At 47.6% G+C, this 21,357-nt stretch overlaps 5 protein-coding genes across 5 annotated transcripts, besides 2 other annotated features; 3 read left to right on the forward strand and 2 right to left on the reverse strand.

Annotated features, from left to right (window-relative positions):
- Positions 1-39: 39 nt before the first annotated feature.
- Positions 40-3,821, reverse strand: FPSE_09487 (uncharacterized protein; the record flags this gene model as incomplete). Its single annotated transcript, XM_009262604.1, has 3 exons — positions 40-223; positions 279-2,260; positions 2,316-3,821. 3 exons carry the CDS (start codon positions 3,819-3,821, stop codon positions 40-42), a joined length of 3,672 nt encoding a protein of 1,223 aa, XP_009260879.1.
- Positions 3,822-6,415: 2,594 nt separating this feature from the next.
- Positions 6,416-6,442: a microsatellite.
- Positions 6,443-6,492: 50 nt separating this feature from the next.
- On the forward strand, positions 6,493-8,113 carry FPSE_09486 (uncharacterized protein; the record flags this gene model as incomplete). The annotated part of the gene is made up of 3 exons (XM_009262603.1): positions 6,493-7,585; positions 7,642-7,905; positions 7,962-8,113. 3 exons carry the CDS (start codon positions 6,493-6,495, stop codon positions 8,111-8,113), a joined length of 1,509 nt encoding a protein of 502 aa, XP_009260878.1.
- A 1,465-nt stretch (positions 8,114-9,578) lies between these two features.
- Positions 9,579-11,504, reverse strand: FPSE_09485 (uncharacterized protein; the record flags this gene model as incomplete). The annotated part of the gene is made up of 3 exons (XM_009262602.1): positions 9,579-10,281; positions 10,331-10,778; positions 10,856-11,504. 3 exons carry the CDS (start codon positions 11,502-11,504, stop codon positions 9,579-9,581), a joined length of 1,800 nt encoding a protein of 599 aa, XP_009260877.1.
- Positions 11,157-11,233: a repeat region.
- Positions 11,505-15,394: 3,890 nt separating the features above from the next.
- FPSE_09484 (uncharacterized protein) lies at positions 15,395-15,943 on the forward strand (the record flags this gene model as incomplete). The annotated part of the gene is made up of 1 exon (XM_009262601.1): positions 15,395-15,943. One exon carries the CDS (start codon positions 15,395-15,397, stop codon positions 15,941-15,943), a length of 549 nt encoding a protein of 182 aa, XP_009260876.1.
- Positions 15,944-17,305: 1,362 nt separating this feature from the next.
- Positions 17,306-18,319, forward strand: FPSE_09483 (uncharacterized protein; the record flags this gene model as incomplete). The annotated part of the gene is made up of 1 exon (XM_009262600.1): positions 17,306-18,319. One exon carries the CDS (start codon positions 17,306-17,308, stop codon positions 18,317-18,319), a length of 1,014 nt encoding a protein of 337 aa, XP_009260875.1.
- Positions 18,320-21,357: the final 3,038 nt, after the last annotated feature.

Below are 21,357 nucleotides of genomic sequence, written 5' to 3' on the forward strand. Positions count from 1 at the left end.
CTCAGAACGCCTCCCAGTGACATTTCGTAACATCATAACTCATAGATGGAACACATCGCCCAGCTTTTTGTCCCAGTTGTTCTCGTCTCCTAGCTTTCGGAGGATCTCAGACAAAGCATCACAATGTCCGCCGACCTCTGTATCGTTCATTTGCGCCGTGTCCCAAGAAGCAATATAATACAAGTTCACCGAATCAACCATAAAGGCATTCCAGAAGAACCCACTATCCCGATGTTAGTCAGTTGGCAGATGTAGCAATGGATGGGGTTGTCGCTTACCAGTCAGCCCAATCGTAGCGTGCGACAGGCTCAAAAGTCTTGAAACTTCCCTGCTTTGAAAAGCTCATAGCAAGGGAAACATCCCAGACGAAAGATTGCCTGAAAGATGCGTCGATTGCAGCCTCGCCTTCGTCGCTGAGCTTTTCAACAACCTTGTTCCAAGGGACATGCTCATGTTGTTTTAGCTCTTCGCTCTCGGCTATCATACGTTTTAGAAACTCAATAACTGTTTCGTTGCGGACAACTTCGGTCATATTGAGGATCCATTGAACGGTAGGACCATCAATACTCATGGCTGGAGGGAGGAGTTTGTTCATCCACTGGGGAATAAAGGGCCATGAGCGTCCGCTTTCCCAGACATTGAGAAAAGCATGTGAACAACCAGTTTGAAGAACATTGAAAAGAATAATCGCGCTCTTTGTGAACAGTGCTGGGTGGATGCCGTGTTCGTCTTGAAGCTTTGGAAGCCCTGGTATTGTTGCAACGCGACCGTTTCGCGGGAACTGGAACTCGTGAGCACGGCTTTCCCAATCGCCGTTCCAGACTTGGTTTCGGACTTGACATCTTTCTCTAGCATGCGGTGAGCCTTGGTCATTGGCGATCATCATGCCAGGTGCCTTTTGTGGAGGCCATAATGCGCGGTCATAGCGAGAGATGCCTCGAAGTTTCCGAACATGAAACGCAACACTGTTCTGTGCAGGCACGCTCTCCTCATATTGAGTGAACAAATCGGAAAAGAGCCGATAGGAAGTCAATGCAGGGATGTTAGTCTTTATGTCTTGGATCCAGTGATCGAGATCGTGGTACCACTGCAAGATGGACAGGGCATCAAAGACGGAGTGATTAAAGGTGACGCAAAGAAATACCTGACCACCAGACGTCCTTGCCAAATCAGCCTGGAACATGAATGGTGACGAGTGGCCCTGGGCGGAACCATCCTTGAAACGATCCTGCGCATCCTCCTCGGTCTCGACATCGACCTCGTGGATGAGCTGTGCAAAGAGAGCGGGACTCGGGGCAAGGACGGCGTGGAACGGGATACGGTTCGAGTCAGGGAACACAATGGTTCTCAGCATCGGCCTCGACACCAGCGCCTTTTCGAGGGCGCGCAGAATCTGATGCTGCGCAACGTTGCAGATGCGAAAGACCATGCGGTTGTGGTAGGACTGCGGACGGGACCCAATCGCCGTCCGATGCAACGAGTGCCGGATGGGTAGGACGTCTTCGATTTCCGATGGGGAGAAGCCAGCGCGTGTTACGGCACGTTTGGCGTGACTGAGTGTGTCCTTGCCTGTGTCCTTGCAGGCGGAAGTAGTGGTTGGTATGTCATGATTTGGAGCTGGAACGTGTTGTCTAGGCTGGATAGGATTGGGTTTAGGTACTTCAGGAGTGATGACAAGGCGGGCTTGTTGGAATTTTCGAGAGAGAAGGAGATGGGCTTGTTTCTCGATGGTGTCGTGCTCAATCAAGTCCTGCAGGTAGAGCCTTTGGCCACAGGCACGCAGCACGCGGTCGCAATAGCGTAGCAGGGTTATACTGTCGGCGAGATGCTTGAAGCTTTCCGTAATGGAAGGCCGAATTCCAATGAGTTGCTCGCAGACACTGAGCAGCTTATTGACAAAGGGCGGTATTGGAGTTGCCTTGTTGATGGGGCCCTTTGGCAAATTTGAGCCATTTGGCGAAACCGGACTAGTTGGTGAAATTGAACCCTTTGACGATAATGGACCTTTTGGTGAACTATTTCCTTGTCGCAGTTTGAGGACATGGGCTTTGAGTTGTTCTTTCTTGACTTTGCCGAGTGATGTGAGAGGAAACTTTTCCAGGCCGAGTTCTTGGAGGGTGTAGACGCCGTCTAGGGCGTATCGTTGGTCTGCATTTCTGGCAGTTTCAATGATTTCGGATTTTGTTAGATTCTCTGGTAAAATAACGACAGCGACAGCGACCTGGCCAGCCAAGTCATCCGGAACACCAACAACTTGAACCTATTGATGTATTTGTTAGTGATGTTGGAGGGACAAGGAATTGGCTTGGACTTACTTGTAGTTCTTTGTGTTGCTGGAGAAGCACTTGTTCAATCTTGAGAGGGTATATGTTCTCACCACCTCGAATAATTAGATCCTTGTAACGACCGAGAATATAAACAATTCCCTTGTCGTCAATCCTGGCCTGGTCGCCAGTGACTAGCCAATTCCCTGTTTCGTCGGTGTACATGGCTCCATCAGAACCCCTGTTGTTGTCGTAGTATTTGGAAATAACGGATGTTCCGCCAATGTGCAATTCTCCGATCTCCGATCGAGGTAGTATTTCTCGCGTCTCGGGCCGGCAGATCCTCACTGCCGCCCCTGGCAGAACCTTGCCGACTCCAGGATGCCAACTGTCCACCAAATCTGGATCCGCCCTCTTCCAGGTGATGATGGGAGCGCCTTCGCTCATGCCAAAGACTTGAATTGCCATTTGCGCACCGAGTCCTTCGCGGCAGAGCTTGATGTCTTCTGGTCCGATGGATGTACCCCCGATAGTGACGATTCGCAAGTCGAGTTGGTCCACGCTGGGGAAGTTTGGGTGCGACATTAGTGCTTTGACAAGCGTGGGAGTGGCGGACATGATGTGACATCTCTCTTTGACGAGGGCGTCGAGCGTGGCATCCACGTTAAAGGTCTTGGAGGGGATGACAGCCAAGCCACTCCAACGCCATGCGCGAAGGGTGTTGTTGATGGCGAACACGTGCGAGACAGGAGTGTGGATAAGCCATCGCAGCTTTCCCATGGCGTTGACTTCTGGATCAAAGTCGCAACACTGCGATATGAGGTTGGCATTCGTATGTATGCATCCTTTGGGTTGACCTGTGGTTCCGCTGGTAAAGATGATCAACGCTGCGTCGTCTTGGGTGGTATCTGTCGAGTCAACTCCGTTTGTCAACTTGGGTGTAGATTCTAACAGTTTCTCTCTAGAACTCAACACATCAGGTAGCTCTAGCCAGTCTCCCATCCTTTCCTCTGCACACACTATACAGATCCTCGACTCTGTGGAAAGATCGAGCGCCTTTGCAGCCTCTGCATCTTGTGCCACCACCACTTTCGCCTTGACGGATAGGATTGCAGCTCTTGCATCTCTAGGGACCGTTGGATCAATGGGGACAAAGACCATGCGCATCTTGGCCGCCGCCCAGAAGAACAAGGCCCATTCAGCACAGTTACTAAGCACAACGGCCAGCCGCATTCCAGATCGGCAGCCCAGACTCTCCAACGTCTCGGCTACTCGCTCCGCCTTGTCCCTCAATTGCGCATAGGTCCAATTGAAATAGGGCCTGTCTTTCCCATTAGGGGGAGGAGGAAGATCACCGTTGGACAAATGATGGCGTGGCTGCCACATCGAAACAATGGCGTCTCCATCGGGCTTAGAAGCTGCAGCGCTTTCGAAGATGTCCCATAACGTCAGGTGTAAGTCGAGAATAGGATCACCAAAGACTTGAGAGATGGACGAGTCGTCAATGGGTAAGGCGGCGTCGGTAGAGTCACCGTCTTGTGATACTGTTGGCTTCATCATGCGGCCAAGAACAGTTCAACTATTGGGATAAGAGGAAGTAGGAAGAGAAAGAAGAGAGAGAAAAGAAAAAAAGAGGCTGAATCATGAACGGGATATTGGAAACACGCGTGCAAAGTGGTACAAAGACCAACAGAAGATTGATTGACAAGGCAAAGCGGGTGGTCTAACAAGTTCAGGGGAGGGATGATGCAGGGTTAAATACGACCTAAATGTCGATCATTGAACCAGAGAAGGAACCAACATGACTAAAGCCTACTAGGTAGGTACTGAAGAAAATAGAAGGCAGGAAAGAAGCACAGCAGCTCAGCACTAGCAGTTCAAGGGGTTTTTAGTGGCATGTACACTAACTGTTAGGCCTAGTACACTACAGGGAACCAACCAACCTACAGTCTGCCATGCACCTAGACGAAGCAAGGACATGGACATGTCAGATCAAATAGCCAACGCAAGATTGTCACATCTCAGAAAGGATCCGACAGCTTGGGCCGCCCGAGCCCCGGCTGACACTGTACACGTCGGAGAGGGAACTCAACAGTAGCACAAACGTCTCCAGTCTACCCAATTAGCCTCTCAATATAAAAGCCACTCGCCCTGGTAGCCAACGAAGGAGCCGCAGGTATTTTCGTCCCCATTGCACAGCCTATTCCGGGGTATCACTATTCTGCGTATCTACTATTACCATGAGACAGAGACCAGAGTCAAAGACGAGAAAGGGCAGGATCTTTGAAGCACGGGGTGTGTGTCCGTGTACGTGTCCGTGTACATGCTCTACAAGAGTGGGCTACACGAGCCAACAATAGTCTATCTGAGACACCGGTTCCCAATGTAGAATATTTAGTTTCGGTACAATGGCTTGCTTGTTCTTCAGCCGTACCATAGCGTTGAACTAGAAGAGACTAACCTTGGACCGTCAGATACAATCGACTTGGCGTTTTTGTTCCAAACATTGTGCCTTGGCAGAAAGAAGCAATTATCACAATCATTAAACCAACATCTGCCATTTCTGTCTACTACATTCAGTGTATAACTCTATGTACCTACTCTAATCTTGGTGTCTGATGCAGTATATCCATCCCAACTCCACCACAGCCCCCAACTGTAGCCTCACATTAAAGACCCTGAAAAGTATACAAACAAAGGTCAATGCTTCTCCGGATTCTCCGTTGCGGGCCGCCAAACGCCTCGTCATGGAAGATCACTTAAACTAAAGGACACGACTCAAACCGTCAAGCTTAGACCCCCACCACATACTTCTGAAACGACGCTCAATTCAAGGGTCAAGCCTATGCAAGTCATCCTTGCAGGGCGAACTCGTTGAGTAAAGTTTGTTCTAGTCCGTTAGTAACGCCCATCTTGCCTATTATAGATGTTAGTTCCGCCTTGTGGGTTCTTTTGTATTTATTGTCCAAGTATACAACACCAACAAACACATGTAGATCTATACCGATGTGACAACATCACATATTGGTTAATGCATATCATGCCAATGTACAAAGTATTCAGATTCACCAAACACAACATCATATCAAGCCCTGTATAAATCGGATTGGCAATCATCCATGTCTCGTCCTGTCTCATCCCTCTGTCTTGAGTTCAACTACACTGTCTCGGTCTGTGCCGCATCTGAAATCATCTTGCGTGCGTGTTCATGCTCATACTAATTAATTAATATCCATGCCTACCTGCAGCAGCAGCGGAAGCGTAGCTGTCACTTCCCGCCGTACTCTCTATAAACCCATGTCTGACTGACTGACCTTTCCATCTTACCCCTGACCAGATTAGAAGCCGTCATAGCACTCTCGTGTCACGAAAGGTTCTGCTCTTTATTATTTGACGTGGCAGGATCGAAAAGAATAATGCAATGCAATGCAAATGTCCTCAGCTGATGTATGCAATGGACCAAGCATTTGTGAGCACAGCCGGAATGCAGGTCCATGGCGTTTTTTTCTTTACCTTGGCACCCAGTGAGATAAAGTAGGAGTACAGAACTGCGTATTCGATCTACGCCAGGCACCCTTTCGTCTCTGTCAACTCTCGTGTGAAATGGCATAAAGATAGAGTTTCTTTGACATGACGACCTTTAACCTGCTTTTCCCGTTGCACAGCAGGAGTATATTGTTAGTGACAGTAAAGTGCTTGGCTAGGAGGAGGTTGTGGGGGTTGTCAATACCAGGGATCCTATTCCCGGACGTGGTTCTTTACTGGGGCATTTATACCAGATGCGCATTGTTTGGACATCTATATTCGGTATCAGCCCTGCTCTATTTTCGCCTTTCTTACCATCTCATTCTTTGCGTCTTAACCTATAATATTGTTGTATCAATAGTGTTGGGTATCACGATAGTATTCCCATGAATATTGAATGGATGGATCCTCATGACCATGACCTCAACAAGGACAAGAACAAGGACAAAGGAGGGGCGTATATACTGCGATAAAATGACTCAATTTATCTTTGTGCTCTAGATCTGGGACATTTGATTCAAGACATTCGGGAGATAATCTTGACTTGTATCTTCTTTGACCTTTATCTCATCAGGTACTTTACCCTCCTCGATCCCACTCCAAGTGGGCTACTGCTCTAGCAGGCCTCCTTCCTTCCTTCCTTCCTTCCTTCCAGTTGTTCTGATCCATACTCCCTCATTTCTTTACAGACTCATGCTTCAATATGTTCAGTCTATTATTTCTTCAATTCCTCGAGCAGCACTTTATCGCCACTGCCATTCTCCTCCTCCTTCCAATCCCTCTTCGTGCAATCGAGACATATCTTCGCAGATGGAGACTCGCGCAAGCCCAAGGCTGTCAAGACGCAGCTAGCAAAGTCCCCGTCAAAGACCCCATCGTTGGCTTTGACTTTTTATACAAGGTCTTTTTCGGTCAAGCCCCGGAACGATATCTCGATAGCACATGGCAGGCCTTTAAGGAGATGGGGACCACTTATATAGAAAGGAGGTGGTCGTGGCAATGCGTCTACACCTGCGATCCCCAGAACCTCAAGCACATCCTCGCTTCTGCCTCTGAAGACTTTGATCTTCCAGAGTTTCGAACTTCAGTCATTGGCCATGTCTTTGGGCAGGGCATCTTTGTCTTATCCGGACATACATGGAAGCACGCCCGGGCCGTACTGAGACAGAGTTTCAGGAAAGACAACCCTACACCATTCCTCGAGACGTTGGAACGGAACTTTCAATCTTTCTCAAAACATGTTCCGACTGATGGTTCTGAGGTTGATCTTCAGCCTCTGTTCCTGGCTTTCGCTATGGATGTCTCGACAGAGTTTCTCATGGGACACTCGACGAATATGCTTAGTGACAAAGCAGATCATACTCGAGAGCAGCAATTTGTTGATGATTACATGATTTGCTCTGAAGAGATCATCCAACAAATGCAGCTTGGTCCTCTCCACCGTCTCAAGTTCAACTTTGCAGCTAATAGGGCCAAAAAGAGAGTATACAAATATCTCGACACCTTTATCGAAGAATCCTTAAACAGTCCTAAACAAGGTTCAGAGGGCGGTTTCCTTACAGACATGATGACTATATCCGGCGACAGAAAGGGTCTAAGTGACCATATCCTACACATCCTCCTCGCGAGCCGCGACACCACATCAAGTCTACTCAGCAATCTCTTTTTCTTCCTTTCAAAAAACCCTCGAATATACAACAAGCTAAGAGACCAAGTTCTAAACGTGGCTGGCCACGAACCCCCTACTGCAAGTCAACTAAAAGAAATGACCTATCTAAAATGGTGCGTCAACGAGTGTAAGTCAATCCTCAGCCCTATAACCGTTTCCTCTGTTTCTAACACTAGCTTCAAGCCTTGAGGCTGCATCCTGTCATCCCCACAAACGCCCGCGTCGCAGTCAGGGACACGACAATCCCTCGTGGTGGCGGCGCCGACGGGTCGTCGCCACTCTTTATTTCCAAGGGAACAGCCCTGTTCTACAACGTCTACGCCATGCATCGAAACAAGGACGTTTTTGGCCCCGAGCCTGAAGAGTTTATCCCCGAGAGGTGGGAGGATCTGAGACCAGGCTGGGGGTATCTACCCTTTAACGGCGGAGCTCGTGCTTGTATCGGGCGTAGGTTGACAGCTCCCCCCCCCTGTTACATGGAGTGTCTAACGATCATGGAATAGAACAGTATGCTCTTCTGGAAACGCATTATGTGGTGGCTAGGATGGCGCAGACTTACTCGCTGCTTGAGTCGCGTGACGATGAGGAGTGGATGGAGTTGTATGCCTTGGCGCTATGTTCTAAGAACGGTACCCGAGTGGCTGCTAGGATATGATGGGCTTTGTAGGATGGGTTATGTGAGGCTTAGTGTATTTTTGTAATGATCTGGACAGGTTCCAATGGAGTATCTGGACAGAGATGTAATGGGGGCTACTAGGTAATGGATTACGGCTTTGTACGAAGGAAATAATGTACTGGTGTGAAAGTATATATTGATCTGCTACATATCATGGTTTCAAGAACGTGCTCTCAGCTGTATTATTAGATATGTTCCAACTCTGGGCTTCTCTGACCATGCACAGTGATATCTGACTACGATACGATGAGTACTCTAGGCAACATAATCGTTCCCATCGAGGAGAAAATGCAATGACAGCCTATCGAAGATCTGTCGTACAGCGGCTGAACTGATCATATGCCATTAGAGTTGACACCCAACAAGACCATCACATCTGATTTGCTACCAGTACAATCTCACTATCAAATAAGAATATCAGACCCCAGAAGAACGAATACACAAGTTTATGCCTTAATAAAAATAGACCCTCCACACTATCACGCCATCCCCCAAACTTGGATCAAGAGACTCAACCAATCAAGCATATACCTATGCGAACCAATAATCCATCCCCAGTACATCTCTCTACCAACAGCATAGCCTTGACAGAAGATGATAAGTTCAATTAACCATACCCAGCAACAAAACACCCGGAACCCATCCGATGTCACCGTCTGACCTCCCAAAGTATACACCTTTTGTCCAACATGCCACCGTCCGAAACTTTATTGTACTCCAGATGTGTCTCCAGTAACATATCCACTCAAAGGGAGAAAGGAACATGTTTCAGCTCTTCTTTCCGGGTCACATGTTCTCCGAGGATTGTCAAGTTCAGGGGCAGGTTGTTGTCTTGTACCTTTTGTGCAACATACTCGGTCGGGGTGGTTGATATTTGATGTACGACCTCAAGGCTGACCGTGTGGTCTGTTTTCCAGCCCCCCCTACTCTTCTCTGGGACTCCGAAAATAGTCGGGTTGGTTTTGAGGCTCGTGTTGGGTTTTGATCAGCCTTGTTATGGCTTAGTAGAAGGAGCTTGCCGTTCGCTTTGAAGAGCAGGGGAATGACTGGCAGTTGGCAGAGCGCAATGTTGATCGAAGGGGTTAGAGGATCTATCAGGGGACAAGTAGTTACGCAAGGAAATCAGTCGTTAGGATTGACGGTACGAAGTATCTACAGAACATGGCCTCCCAGCCCCGTAGAAACTTCCATGACCAAGACATTATTATCGTGGCCCAATGTCATATCCCATGTACGACGATTTGCACTCCCAGGTTGATCAAAGTAATCTTAACTTTCGTATTACAATCATTTCCAAGTTCGTTATGTGTTCGATGTTCCTTCAAATCACTGGACCGAGTCCACAAAAGACCTTGGTTGCTTTTGTGACGAGTCCCAGGATGCAAAGCATCAATACATGGTATAGTCCCCCACCCGAGTTCATAACGCCCATCTGATATCGTATCTAAACGATTAAAAAATCCATATGCAAATCTCTCAAAGTCTGTACCCAACTCGTCATAGGCATGCCCTCAGCTTGAACACTCCATAGCATTTGCAAAGCATCCCTTGCCGCGTACAAGAAGCCCCAAGGACTCTCAATCATAAGCTTTTTTATCTGAACTGTGACCCAATCTTTCATCTCAGGTGTTCTGGCGCATGCTCCAAAGACAAATGTCACCCATGTTGTTGCTTTCAAGTTGATGTCGTCGTCCGGTATCATACACAACATCTGATGTAACTCTGTAAAAATCGTATCAGCCAGATCCTCGCCGACCCAGGCCCTCACTGATGGTATCGCATGTAGAATGTAGAGGCAAATGGCTAGTCGGTGAGATGTCGCTGCCCGAAACCGGCTTAATACGGGATCCTGTTCAGTTGACGGTATGTTGCTGAGATTGATATCTTGTGCCCAAGGGAAAACATCGAAATTTCGAGCTCGGTCTAGTAATGCTGCTCCAGCTGCGGTAACCATATCAGCCGAAACGACTTCGTCAGGTTTAGTGTTGGAAAGTCGTGCTGCGATGAGCATAATTTCGAGGAGTTCGGGTGGACAGCAGTAATAGCTGTTTGTCGCTTTTCCGAGTACCTGTATTGCTTCGCATGACTCGAAGTATGAGTGTGAATCTGAAGCCGTGGGCCTGAAAGTCGAATTCAGTATGTAGTAACTAATTCAGGTTAGTAAAGGTAGTCGACGTCGAAATTCTTCCAACGTACATAAAATAGTCGGAAACTATATAGTCTCTTAGACTCTCATCTACGTCTGACACTGGTCCCAACAACTTCATGACTTTCTCAGCGCCATCAAAGTGGGCTTTCCAATTATGTTTGCCAGACTCTATCAGCTCTACATTGATCAGGAACAGAATCGCCGCCAAAACAATGTCACCTCCGGTAGACTCGATGCTCTGCAGAGCCGAAGGTAACATCCGCAAGACTTGGTGCTTAGCCTCGAGGGCGTCCATCAGTAGATTCCTCGGGCCTAACCCTCTATCCAGCGAGTCCGAGGATAACCACGGCCTCGAGCGGTTGTACATGTGCGTCGCAGAAGCAGCGATAATGACCTGACGTAGTAGAGGGTGGGCTTGAGTAAATTTGAGCAGATTTCGAAATGGGTTGTCGGGCATGTCGTAGGCTACAAAATCTTGACTGAGTCGCGCATCAACTAAAATCAGTCAGTCCATGTCTCTTTCATTTTCTTTGTCTATTTCTCGGGGCCAATAACGACCAAGGGCTGCATACAATAAGCGAGATACTGTCTGTGGTTGCTCGTAATGTCTTGGTACAAGGGATCGACGAGCACCCACGGAGTCGAGGCTTCCGATGTCAGGGGATAGCCATTGTTGGTAGTACAGACGAGTTGTGTATCACCACTCGCGAGGGGGGTCGCATCATTATCATCACCATTGTCTTGTTCGTCAATGTATCGGTCATCAAATATGTCCAGTTCAGATCCAGTCTCGGACTCGGCTTCTGAAGTCTCGGTAACCTCGTCAACTTGAGAGAGGCTCGGGATTATGAATGCTGGTGATGACGATGGAACGGAGGGAGATGCGACGGAGGAGGCGGAGGAGGAAGAGGCTGGAGAGTTGGAGGAAATGGAAGAAAGAGAAGAAAGAGAGGCTCTTGAATGGCCTGCGGTGGACGGTGCCGGGGTATACAGGGCAGCGCTTGACTGCTGTCCAGCTAATCTGCCTCTCGATGCGACAGCGCCCGTCCACTGGAAGATTTGAGAGTATCCAAGGCAATCAACACCCTTTGCTTCACACTTTGCGCAGTGTGGAAGCAGACGATCACATCGAAGCCTTCGACGTCGACAGTTGTGACATGGCTTGTCAGCGACTGGGCCAGAAGGTACTTTTTTCCCCTTCTTTTTTCTCCCTGGAGCCATGGGTGTACTCCGTAGTAAGATTACCAAAAGCGTTTCGATGCAGTGAATGCAACGATTGAACGAAGAAAGTAAGACAAGGGTTTCAGCTCAGCGTATAAGCGTGGAGTAGACTACCGTTTCCGGGATGCGGCGTAGAGAGAGCCACTATTACTGGGCCGACCTGGTACTTGTCAATCGAACGATAATTGCAGCGTCAATTTTGTAGTTTGAGAGACTCTTTTTGTCCAGTATAGGCAGTTGAGGATCTGAGTTTCCAACGTCAGTTATCGGTTCTTGTCTGACCTCGTAATAGCAGGCCGGAGCCGGGCGGGGATACCACGTCCGGGCAGACTAGCCGTATGAGGCAGCTAAATTGCAACTTTTGGCCATCCCCTCCTCTGTTGGCATTGCCGGCTGCCGGTAGTTGAACAGATCTTGGATGATAGGTGATAAGTCTGTCAAAGTGTCTGATGGCATGTCTGAAATGTCCAGCGATGGTCCGTAAGTTGCCGTTATCGAGGGTTCTTCCAGACTGAAACGGAGATAGCCGATACCGTTGATAGGCCTGAATGTTCCTGATGTTCATTCCTGAGAACTCAGTGCCAGTTGTCGGATCCGAGATATGAAGATCATTCGTTTCCGTCTTCGAGTTAAGCGATGATAAAAGTACTAACTCTTCGCTAGGATTGGATCGATTAACTTGTTGGACATTGATCGTCGTCCCAATTCAATACTCAAATCTTCGTTACTTACAAACACTTCGAACGACGTCTTGTCAGTGTTATAGGGTAGCTGGTTAATGCGCAAGACCACCCCTGCCAGCTCCGTTCCCCCCCCAGGTCAAGTTGCTAGTCCTTGCGAAGATCGTTCCGATTTTGGTGGCCGAGATGATTTGTTCTATCTGCGAGTCGTACTGGGTCGAGCTGTAGATAATAAAATGTCGTGGCGGGCGACGAGCGGCGAGCTTTCGTGAGTCGGTTTCACGACCAGATAGCAACAAACAGCGTACGCAAGTGTAGCGACTGCCATCAACCGTGACCCAGAAAGTCCAAATCGCACTTAGAAAGGATAGAGATGTGAAAGAATCTATGGATACCAAAGGTCAGCTACACACGCGGGAACAAGATGGTTGTTCAGTGTTTGTGTTCTGGCACCTATTTCCGCCGCGATGGCCCAGTCAAGTCGTGATGGCCCAGTCCAGTTCGAGACAATGAACGAACATTGTAGTAAAGGACATGACCAAAGGATAGCGAAAGTTGTTGGCCACTTTCAAATGTCTGAAGGCGAAGTCTTATCATGTCAGAACTGGTCCGTGAGCAAGGTAGAGTGCGAAAAGACGTACGTGGACCTCCCACCGTGGCTTGGACGAATGACCATTATTGCGCCGATGGTTGAAAAAGGCTTGATAAGTTATGGAACGAAGTTGCGTGATATAGAATCAGTGAGGCAGATGACGGATGATGATCAGTTGTCCATGTCGGATTTGGTATTTCTGAGAATCCCCATGGTCTTTGTTCGGGTGGTTGGAGCGTGAAGAAAGCCGATGGCCCAAGTACTGAGGCATGTATGTACTAGAATTGTTTTTGGAAAAGTTAGGAATAAATTGGTGGGTAATTTGGTATTTCTTGCCATCCAGATTTCCACTGCACCTGCCAACCGGTTGCTCTCTTGGGCTCACCTACCTGTCTACAGTGGCATAGCACTTGTTCGGGCCCCAACATTGTTCCCTGAACAAAGCTCCCAGGTATAACTTTTGAAATACCGACCTCGGGCCTGGCCTGGATTTCTTGTCAGTCTTTTTGTTGGGCTGTTCAACATGGACAATAATCTACAATCTCCGAAACGAACCGATGCCGACAAAGAAACCGACAATAACGTCGAGGCACCATCTGTTTCCATCACTACCTAGATCTCGACTTTTCCATACACAATACCTCTCCTCGGCAGGTGGTAAGTCATCCAAAATACCTTTTTACTCATCGTCAGTGCAGTTAATAATCACCCATAGTCATCTCCAGTATGAACTCAGGCGGGAGCCAGCTGGTCAGTAAGGACCGACAGATACACCGAATCAATGCCACTTCGTCTTCCAGAGCCATACACGGTAACAAGAAGCGCCGACACAGGCATCCTTCGTTCGGTCGAGACTTGCCTGCCCACATGTTTATCACCAACTCCCCGAACGTCAGGCTCCATCAGCACTATGGAACGTAACGATACAACACTTCGAACCGTGCACGCTTGCCCAATAGCCTGCTAAGTCAGAGAACACAAAGTACGGACCAATTTTCGCAAAGGCGTCGTTGCTAGGCAAAGTCGTATGTTTCTGCTGGTGTGTTCTCTGGAAGTTCCTGGTATCTCGGAGGCGCACGCGCCCATATGGCTAGATTCTCCCATCAAGTGACTGTGGGTCTTTTAATTCTTTCCCGCCTTTCAACAAAAGAAAAGCCACCTTGAATAGCAGTGGGAGGGGCTGTTGAGTGGATTCTAAAGAGGTTGGTTAAGTGCTGGGACCATTATCGTCGTGATACCTATGTTGCGTCGTAATCCTAGACGGGATATGGTACAAGTTTAGATACAATAAACTCAGTTGCTTCTTCAACCATTCTAGAAGAACCTAACTTTGGGTGTTATAAGAAGTCAGTTCACATGCGGCTCAACAAGACGAGCTTATCTAAGAGGAGGACTGTACTGGAAAGGGGCTGACTTTGAGAATTAGGCAACTTGGAATACAGTTTATTATCCGCAAAGTTAAGAAGTTCTACTTAAAGAATCGAACCTTGAATAAGTCGATAGGTCATACTCTGTTATGTAGGATTGCTAGTATCGAAGGTAATGCTATTCAGAAGACGAAAAGACGGTGCTATCAGAGATAACTTCCCAATGATGGACGCCACTTGTACATATCACATGAGCAAGAGCAAAAGCCCCAGCAAATCTTTCCTCAGCATTTGATCATTTGTACCTCCGAAACTGAGGTAGCACTCGCGTCGTCTCGTCAGCCCGCAATATAAACGTTGGATGACTCAACCCACATGGAAGTAATTTTCACAGTTCGCGGTAGCCTAGAGAGCAGAATTAAAATAAAAGTTTACAGCCTGAAGCACGAGTATTTGCCAATGTACCAACGCAATCACTCCCCCAGAAATCTATTCCATCTCAGGTATAAATAAGAGGCCGCACCCCTGGTTTTCAAAATTCTAACTTCTCTTCTAAGCAAACATCTGTCTATCAAGTCTTTGCTCACGTCGATCTATCTTGTTCAGCAAGCTATCATCACGTCTTGATCACTTTAATCTTTTCGACTTTATCGTCAACTTACTATCTTTGACTCTTGTCAACTTGATCTCTTCGACTCTTGTCTACTTATCATCTTTGAGTCTATCATCAACTCATTGTCTTTGACATTTGTCAAGTTATCATCACATACTTCTTGATCACATCAATCTCTTGACTTGACGTGGACTTGTTATCTTCAACTTGACCGTCAACTCATTATCTTCGACTCTTGTCAACTTACTGTCTTTGACTCTATCGTCGACTCATTATCTTTGGCATTTGTCAAGCTATCATCACATCTTTCTTGATCACACCAATCTCTCGACTTGACGCGAACTTAGTATCTTTGACATTTGTCAACTTACTATCTTCGACTTTATCGTCAACGTATCATATTAGACTCTTGTCTACCTATCATCACATCTCTCTTGATACATCTATCTACCTTTAGAGTCATCTTCAACTGAAGCATCACTTTTATCCTGATCTTCAGACTTCAACTCAAAGACTTGTCACGATATCACATCACATCTTCTATCTCGTCACACAATATACCTTCAGAACCGTTATCACCAGACTCTACTCCATCATCTACATCATACTACCTAGTCATCACTCGGCACATATTCAACATGTCTCCCTCTACCAGCTTTCCCCATGAATACTACTATTCATCTGGAAATACTACTGGAGACCAGACTTTAGCCATGGGAGCCACTATCCCCGCCAGCTTCAAGTCGCGCCACCACTTGAAGCAAACCCACGAGAAGATCCTCACCAACATCAAGTGCAAGCGAGAGGAGTTTGGAGTCATGGATGCTAAGGACATCCGAAGTAGCACTGAAGTCCTCGACGAGACACAACGCAAGTCAAGGGTGGCAGTAGAGAAGATGACGGACGCAATCACTCTCTACTACGACGACCACGAGCGATATCTCCGACAGAGACGCCAGCAAGCCTACGATGCGCTCGCAGAACTCGAGGGGCACGAGTACAAGCTCAAGCACTTTCTCGTCACGGTCCGATATGGCGTGGGGCCCAGAGTGTGGTTGATGAATCAGCGCAAGGACGCAAAGATCCAGCAGTTGCAGGATGCTGTCGACAAGCTTCGGATGTCTTGTTTCATGGCCAGGTTGACTGATGGGGGCAGAGAGCCAAACAATATTTTTGCGTTTGTTTGAACGATACCCTTTTGCTTTTGCTCTTGTCGATTTTAGACTTTTACTTTATTATACCCACAGCGATCAACACTCAATGCAATGGAATGACTCTCAAATCTACTGTAACAATACATCAGTGATATTTCATGTGAATGATGTGCTAAGAATAAAGGTGAGAAGACCAATGGTGAGGATAACTTGGTGCTTCTGTTTGTCGTGATAGGGGCGTTCATTAGTACTGTCACGGGACGCGAAAAGTATTGATTAAATGCACGTGCATGACTGTCCCACATTTCACGCGTAGACTATGAGTAACACGAGTGTGAAGAAAGAGTAAACTTGATGCTTTTTCCGAGTGCGTCCCGAGAAGACCATATCGTTTCCACACCAGACCTCCACGCCACAGCTTCACGTGCCACAAACTCCCCCAACGACACTCGTGGCTGTATACAACCACAAAGATGGCATTGTTTAGACAACGTTGAGATTAGTTTGAGAGTATTAGAAATTAATAATAGATCTTGTTTATTTGAAGTGCAAAGTTGAATATAGTGACTTCTGCCTTTTGCAACGTATGCCTGTCAGCCCAGGAGAGTACAGCCACTCCTACAAGACGATTGAATCGACTCTTCAACACATAGACAGATGACCTGTATTATGTCAAATACAAGCAATATAGATTGAATAGAAAGGCAGATGTGGTGTATTTCTAATAGATCGAGTCAAGCAATTCCCGGCACGATCTATCCCCTCGATGACCCCAAAATGCCCGTCTCGGACCTCGCGGTGGACCCAGATATCCTAAAGATCATGATGATGCTTAGTTACTTTATGCCTTTATTGTGGGTTTATGTGCAGATTTAGTGAAATCCTTAGGAAATGCTAGGCGGATTAGCTGCTCGGTGGTGACCCCGACGAGAGATTCTGGCCCTGATGCCGCTTGGAGGGGCAGAGAGATTCGAAGACTCGTAGCAACAGCAGCCAGGCAACATCGAGAGCACAGCACGCACACACTAGCTAAGGCGAGGAATTGGTCTGTGTGTGAGGGTTAGCAAATATCACAACTTATCCTCCACCACATCGCACGACCACATCGTCAACAGTACAAATTATCATGCCCTCGCAGCATACCATCGAGACAATCCAATCTTTCCTTCTTCTAACCCTTACATTCCTCGTCTCTAATCTCGTTATTCTTCTTGCTCGTTACTACGTTGTTTTCTGCCATTAGGATATTTCGGAAGATCCGCCCCCGGTCCAAGGTCAGTGAATCATAATCGATCTCATCCCCTGGGTATAAATAACTACCTTTGATCCCGATTCTCTTCCTCTTTTCTTTTCCTTCTCTCATCATCATCAATCAACAGGACCATCGCTGCAATCATGTCAGCTGAAAAAGACACTCCCGAGGTCGAGCCTGAGGAGGCGACACCTGCTCCTACGAAGAAGACAAACAGTAGGATCCTGATCGCCAGGGATGATGCTGAAGGTATCAAGGCGAAGGCGGATGAGGCAATCAGTTGCATTCTCCCTGCCGCCAAGAATCATCCCGAGGTCTACAACGCTACCGTCAGGAACATCAAGAGTGCCAATCTCCGACAAAATTGGACCAACACCCCTATTTTCAAGGATTTTATGGTCTGGTGTCGCGCATCTCCCCTCGATAGTCGACCCAATCTTGTCAACTTTCTGACAGTTCTGGCGGCTCACGACACTTTTGAGAAGACCGGTAACAAGTTCATGGACGAAGTCAATGCGCGCAATCTCAAAGAATGGGCAAACGAGCAGCTCAAGGTTCCTCCCCCAGCAATGTCGGCCACTCAGTCGACACAGTCGCAAAACTCTCAGCAAGCGCCCAAGGTCAAGATTGAGCAGAGTGATAAGGAAATGGGCATGCTTCAACAGTTGGTCCAGAATCATCAGGGCACCAACACTTATGCTGGAATGAAGCGACCTGCTTCCAGTCACTCGGACGAACCCGCCAACAAGCGAGTGATTCCCAGCATCGAACGCGAATTTCCCGCTCTTCAAGCCCAGCCCGAGCGCATCATCCTGCGAGATACTGGTACGCAGACAGACGAGTTCTCATCTCTCGGCGATGTTATAGCGTCCATGAAGCGAGCAACCCAAACCATGGACGAACGAAGTCAAGTGCAGGATGAGCACAACAAAACGCTGCAGGAGGACATGAAAACGCTGAAGGAGGACATAAAGACGATGCAGGAACTCTTCAATCGCGCGCTTGCCAACCAGCAGGTGAGATCTATCAACAACTCCCAGCAAAACCAGTTGCAGGAGCTGATCCCTCTTCAGCCTGCCAATCGCGCGCCGCCCTCGTTCTACTACGACCCAAGCCTAGGCCCTGGCAGCGGCGGTCCAACTTTCAGATTCGGGTAAAGGATGGGTGGAATGGGATGGACTTGGGATGAATAGTATGGAGCTGAATTATTTCTTGGGATGATAGGACGATATCACAAATTATGCTTTGGAGTTGAGGGATTGATGGTATAGCTCGGGAATGGAAATACGATTATGAAATGGATCAGGTAAAACAGGACTTGATACTGCCGTTCAATACGAGACGATTATGGCCAACAACAAACAATAACTGCTATACTAGAATATAATTACTTTGCTATAATTGTGTGTTATGGTCTGTGAAGACATGGAAATTGGTGTGGTATAATAAATCTGACGATAGCTTCATGCCGATCATCTGTAGCTTACAAGAACCCACCAGTGACATCCCAGCTGGCCTCCACGTGTAAGTAAGTGTAAGCCAGGACTATAACGTACGACGACGACATGTGAAACGCCCGTCGACAAACTCTCGTTGTCCAAAAACAGTAAATGCCTCTTTTAGCGGGCTAGTTCTCTTTGCCGCTAATGGCAACCGAACCATCACAATCTCAATGTCTCTCTTTCCGTAGGCCAAATACTCAACGGTGACAGGTGAGAGATATCGAATGTCAAAAAGTTTACCCCATACTGTTTCATAATAGCCTCTGGTCCGGGGGTCGGATGGGATCCTTGTATTGCATGGGCCCCCCGGAGTGGCGCGACATAGCGCGGGGGCAGGACCCTAGAAAAGAGACGACAGAGACCAGAGAGTCAAGCATGGTATCCGATTCGTTGCTTTGCCTTTGCTCTGCTTCCCAAATTACCGACAGGAATGCGTCATCCCGCTCGCCGCTAATATCTGGAGATGTAGGTATTAACAGAGGATGAGTCCAGACTGTAAGAGACGGGTTGCATCCATGTCACGATTGAACGAATAGGACAGGACAAGAGAATATGGCTTGTCTTTTTGTTATTTACCTAGTCCATCTCTGTGATTCTGTAGCGGAAACAGCACTGCCGTTTGAGACTCAAGTGTCTTTTACCCCGCAAATGAAGCTTACAAGAGGGTGATGATCTTTGTGATCTGGGGCCACGGCGATCTTGTCAGCTACAAGAAGAGAGGCGCAGCGCAGTCTTGAGTTTTGATCCTCGTCGTCGTCATCGTGACAATTGTCGGACAGGATGTATCTCTTTTGGATATCGGTCGTGTGTTGTCTCTCTGGCGTGGGTCGATATGATATGCACATGTACGGTTTTCGGATGCAATGCAGTGCAGCAGAACGAGATGGGAAGTGAAAAGCTGAAATGTTACAAGACTCTGTAAGCGACATAGAGAGACAAAGGTTGGGGGGTTAGGTTTGTCCTTTGCTAGCCTCGTCTGGGAGATGATGAACGGGGGTCTTGAGTGGACGGGACAAGGAGATCTTTGTTTGTTGATTTAAGCGCTTGAATGTCGTGGCATGGATCAACATGGCTTTGGTTGGTCGCTACAATGTCTCACTACTCTTTTTTTCTTCGTCTCTCTCTTGTTCAATCTCGCTCAACCATCGTCACTGCAACCATGACGTATTGTGGAAGTGAGTCAGCATGGGGGTTACCCTTAGCTTGTGACGCCAGGGTCTTGAAGTCAAATTAGCCTAGGTATGAGCCGCAGGAATATTTGAGAAAAATAATGAGGCGAAAAGGACAAGGGATTAATATTGTTGAGAGCATCTTTCAACGATCGTCGGTAGTTACACGAGGCGACAAGATAAACATACCAGCAATAAAAGCCCCTCCAATGGACCAAGACTCAACTGATTGATTGATATCGTACTGTAAAAAGTATATGTCCTACCCTTCCATCTCTGACCAGTAACAAGACCAGCATTCATCACCCACTAGCCACCCACCCACACCCACTCCAACGGCACATGCAATGCATGCAGTAAATGCAACGCCAGGGAAACCTTGGATCTTAGTCTAAGGGTTGCCTTGCCTTGCCTTGTCTAGCGTGTTAACTGCAGACTCCCTAGCCTACAGCACAAAGCGTGTAAGTCAGAAAACCACCACTATCCACTTCTTTCTCTTGTCTTGTAAATCCCCGAGCCAAGAGAACAGAGAGAAATAAAATTGCTACCTTTTTTTGTGGATCTCCTTCCCGTCTTTTTGTGCCCCATCCGGACTTCCGATCAACAGCTCCGAGGGTCCTTCCTTCTCTACGGTAGATACCTTCCTCACCTTGGGGGTGTGGCTTTCCGGTTGCCTTGTCCTGCCTTGCCTGGCATTGCCCCTTCTCTCTCTTCTCCTTCCATCTCTGACTATTTATATTCCTCTCTCTCCCTCCATCTGCTCTTGCTTTTGTTTCTCTTCTTCTCATCATCAGCTTCAACTTCCAAACAATTCCTTCCAACTTACACCACAACTAAAACAACAACACCAGAACCAAAAACCAACTACATCACCAACATCATCACTATGCCTGCCTACGAGTACTGCTGCCAGTGTGGAGGCATGATTGTCATCAGCACCACCTGCACCGCCTGTGGCCACAAGCAGTGCAACAACTGCCCTCTCTGCTAAATGCCCAGACTTGACGACGACAACATCATCTATCCCACTCCTTCTTTTCCCCTACTCCTCTGGACTCTATCCAAGAGGCCGCAATACCCACGAGATGAGAGTCTCGACACACCCTTTCTCAGACGAGACATGACGACTTTTAACGACGGCGCATCTCCTTCTCTCTACCCTCTTCAACTATGACCCAGTCGTCACATTCACCCTTTACTGCTCCGACTTGATTGATACCCTTCTTCGGCATTCCAGTATCAGCAACACTGGTCTCGTTTCAGGTCTTTGTTAAGTTTACAATGTGCTTTTCCATCTCTTGCGAGGCGCACAAAGGAAGCAAGGAAATGACGTCGGTGGTCTTTTTATTGTTCTGCAACCAGGGCGTTTCAATCGTGCTAGCTTTGGGGGAGGCTTGTTTGGGGGAGGAACGGATTCAAAACGGATTATTTTCTAAGTGTACAACATATCGATACCCGTGGTCTCTTTTACGAGGGACTTCTTCTTTTCTCTTCAGAATCGCAGACAAGAATACCTAATAACAA

Source organism: Fusarium pseudograminearum, chromosome 2, assembly GCF_000303195.2.
Source record: "Fusarium pseudograminearum CS3096 chromosome 2, whole genome shotgun sequence".
Classification (NCBI taxonomy): Eukaryota; Fungi; Ascomycota; class Sordariomycetes; order Hypocreales; family Nectriaceae; genus Fusarium; species Fusarium pseudograminearum.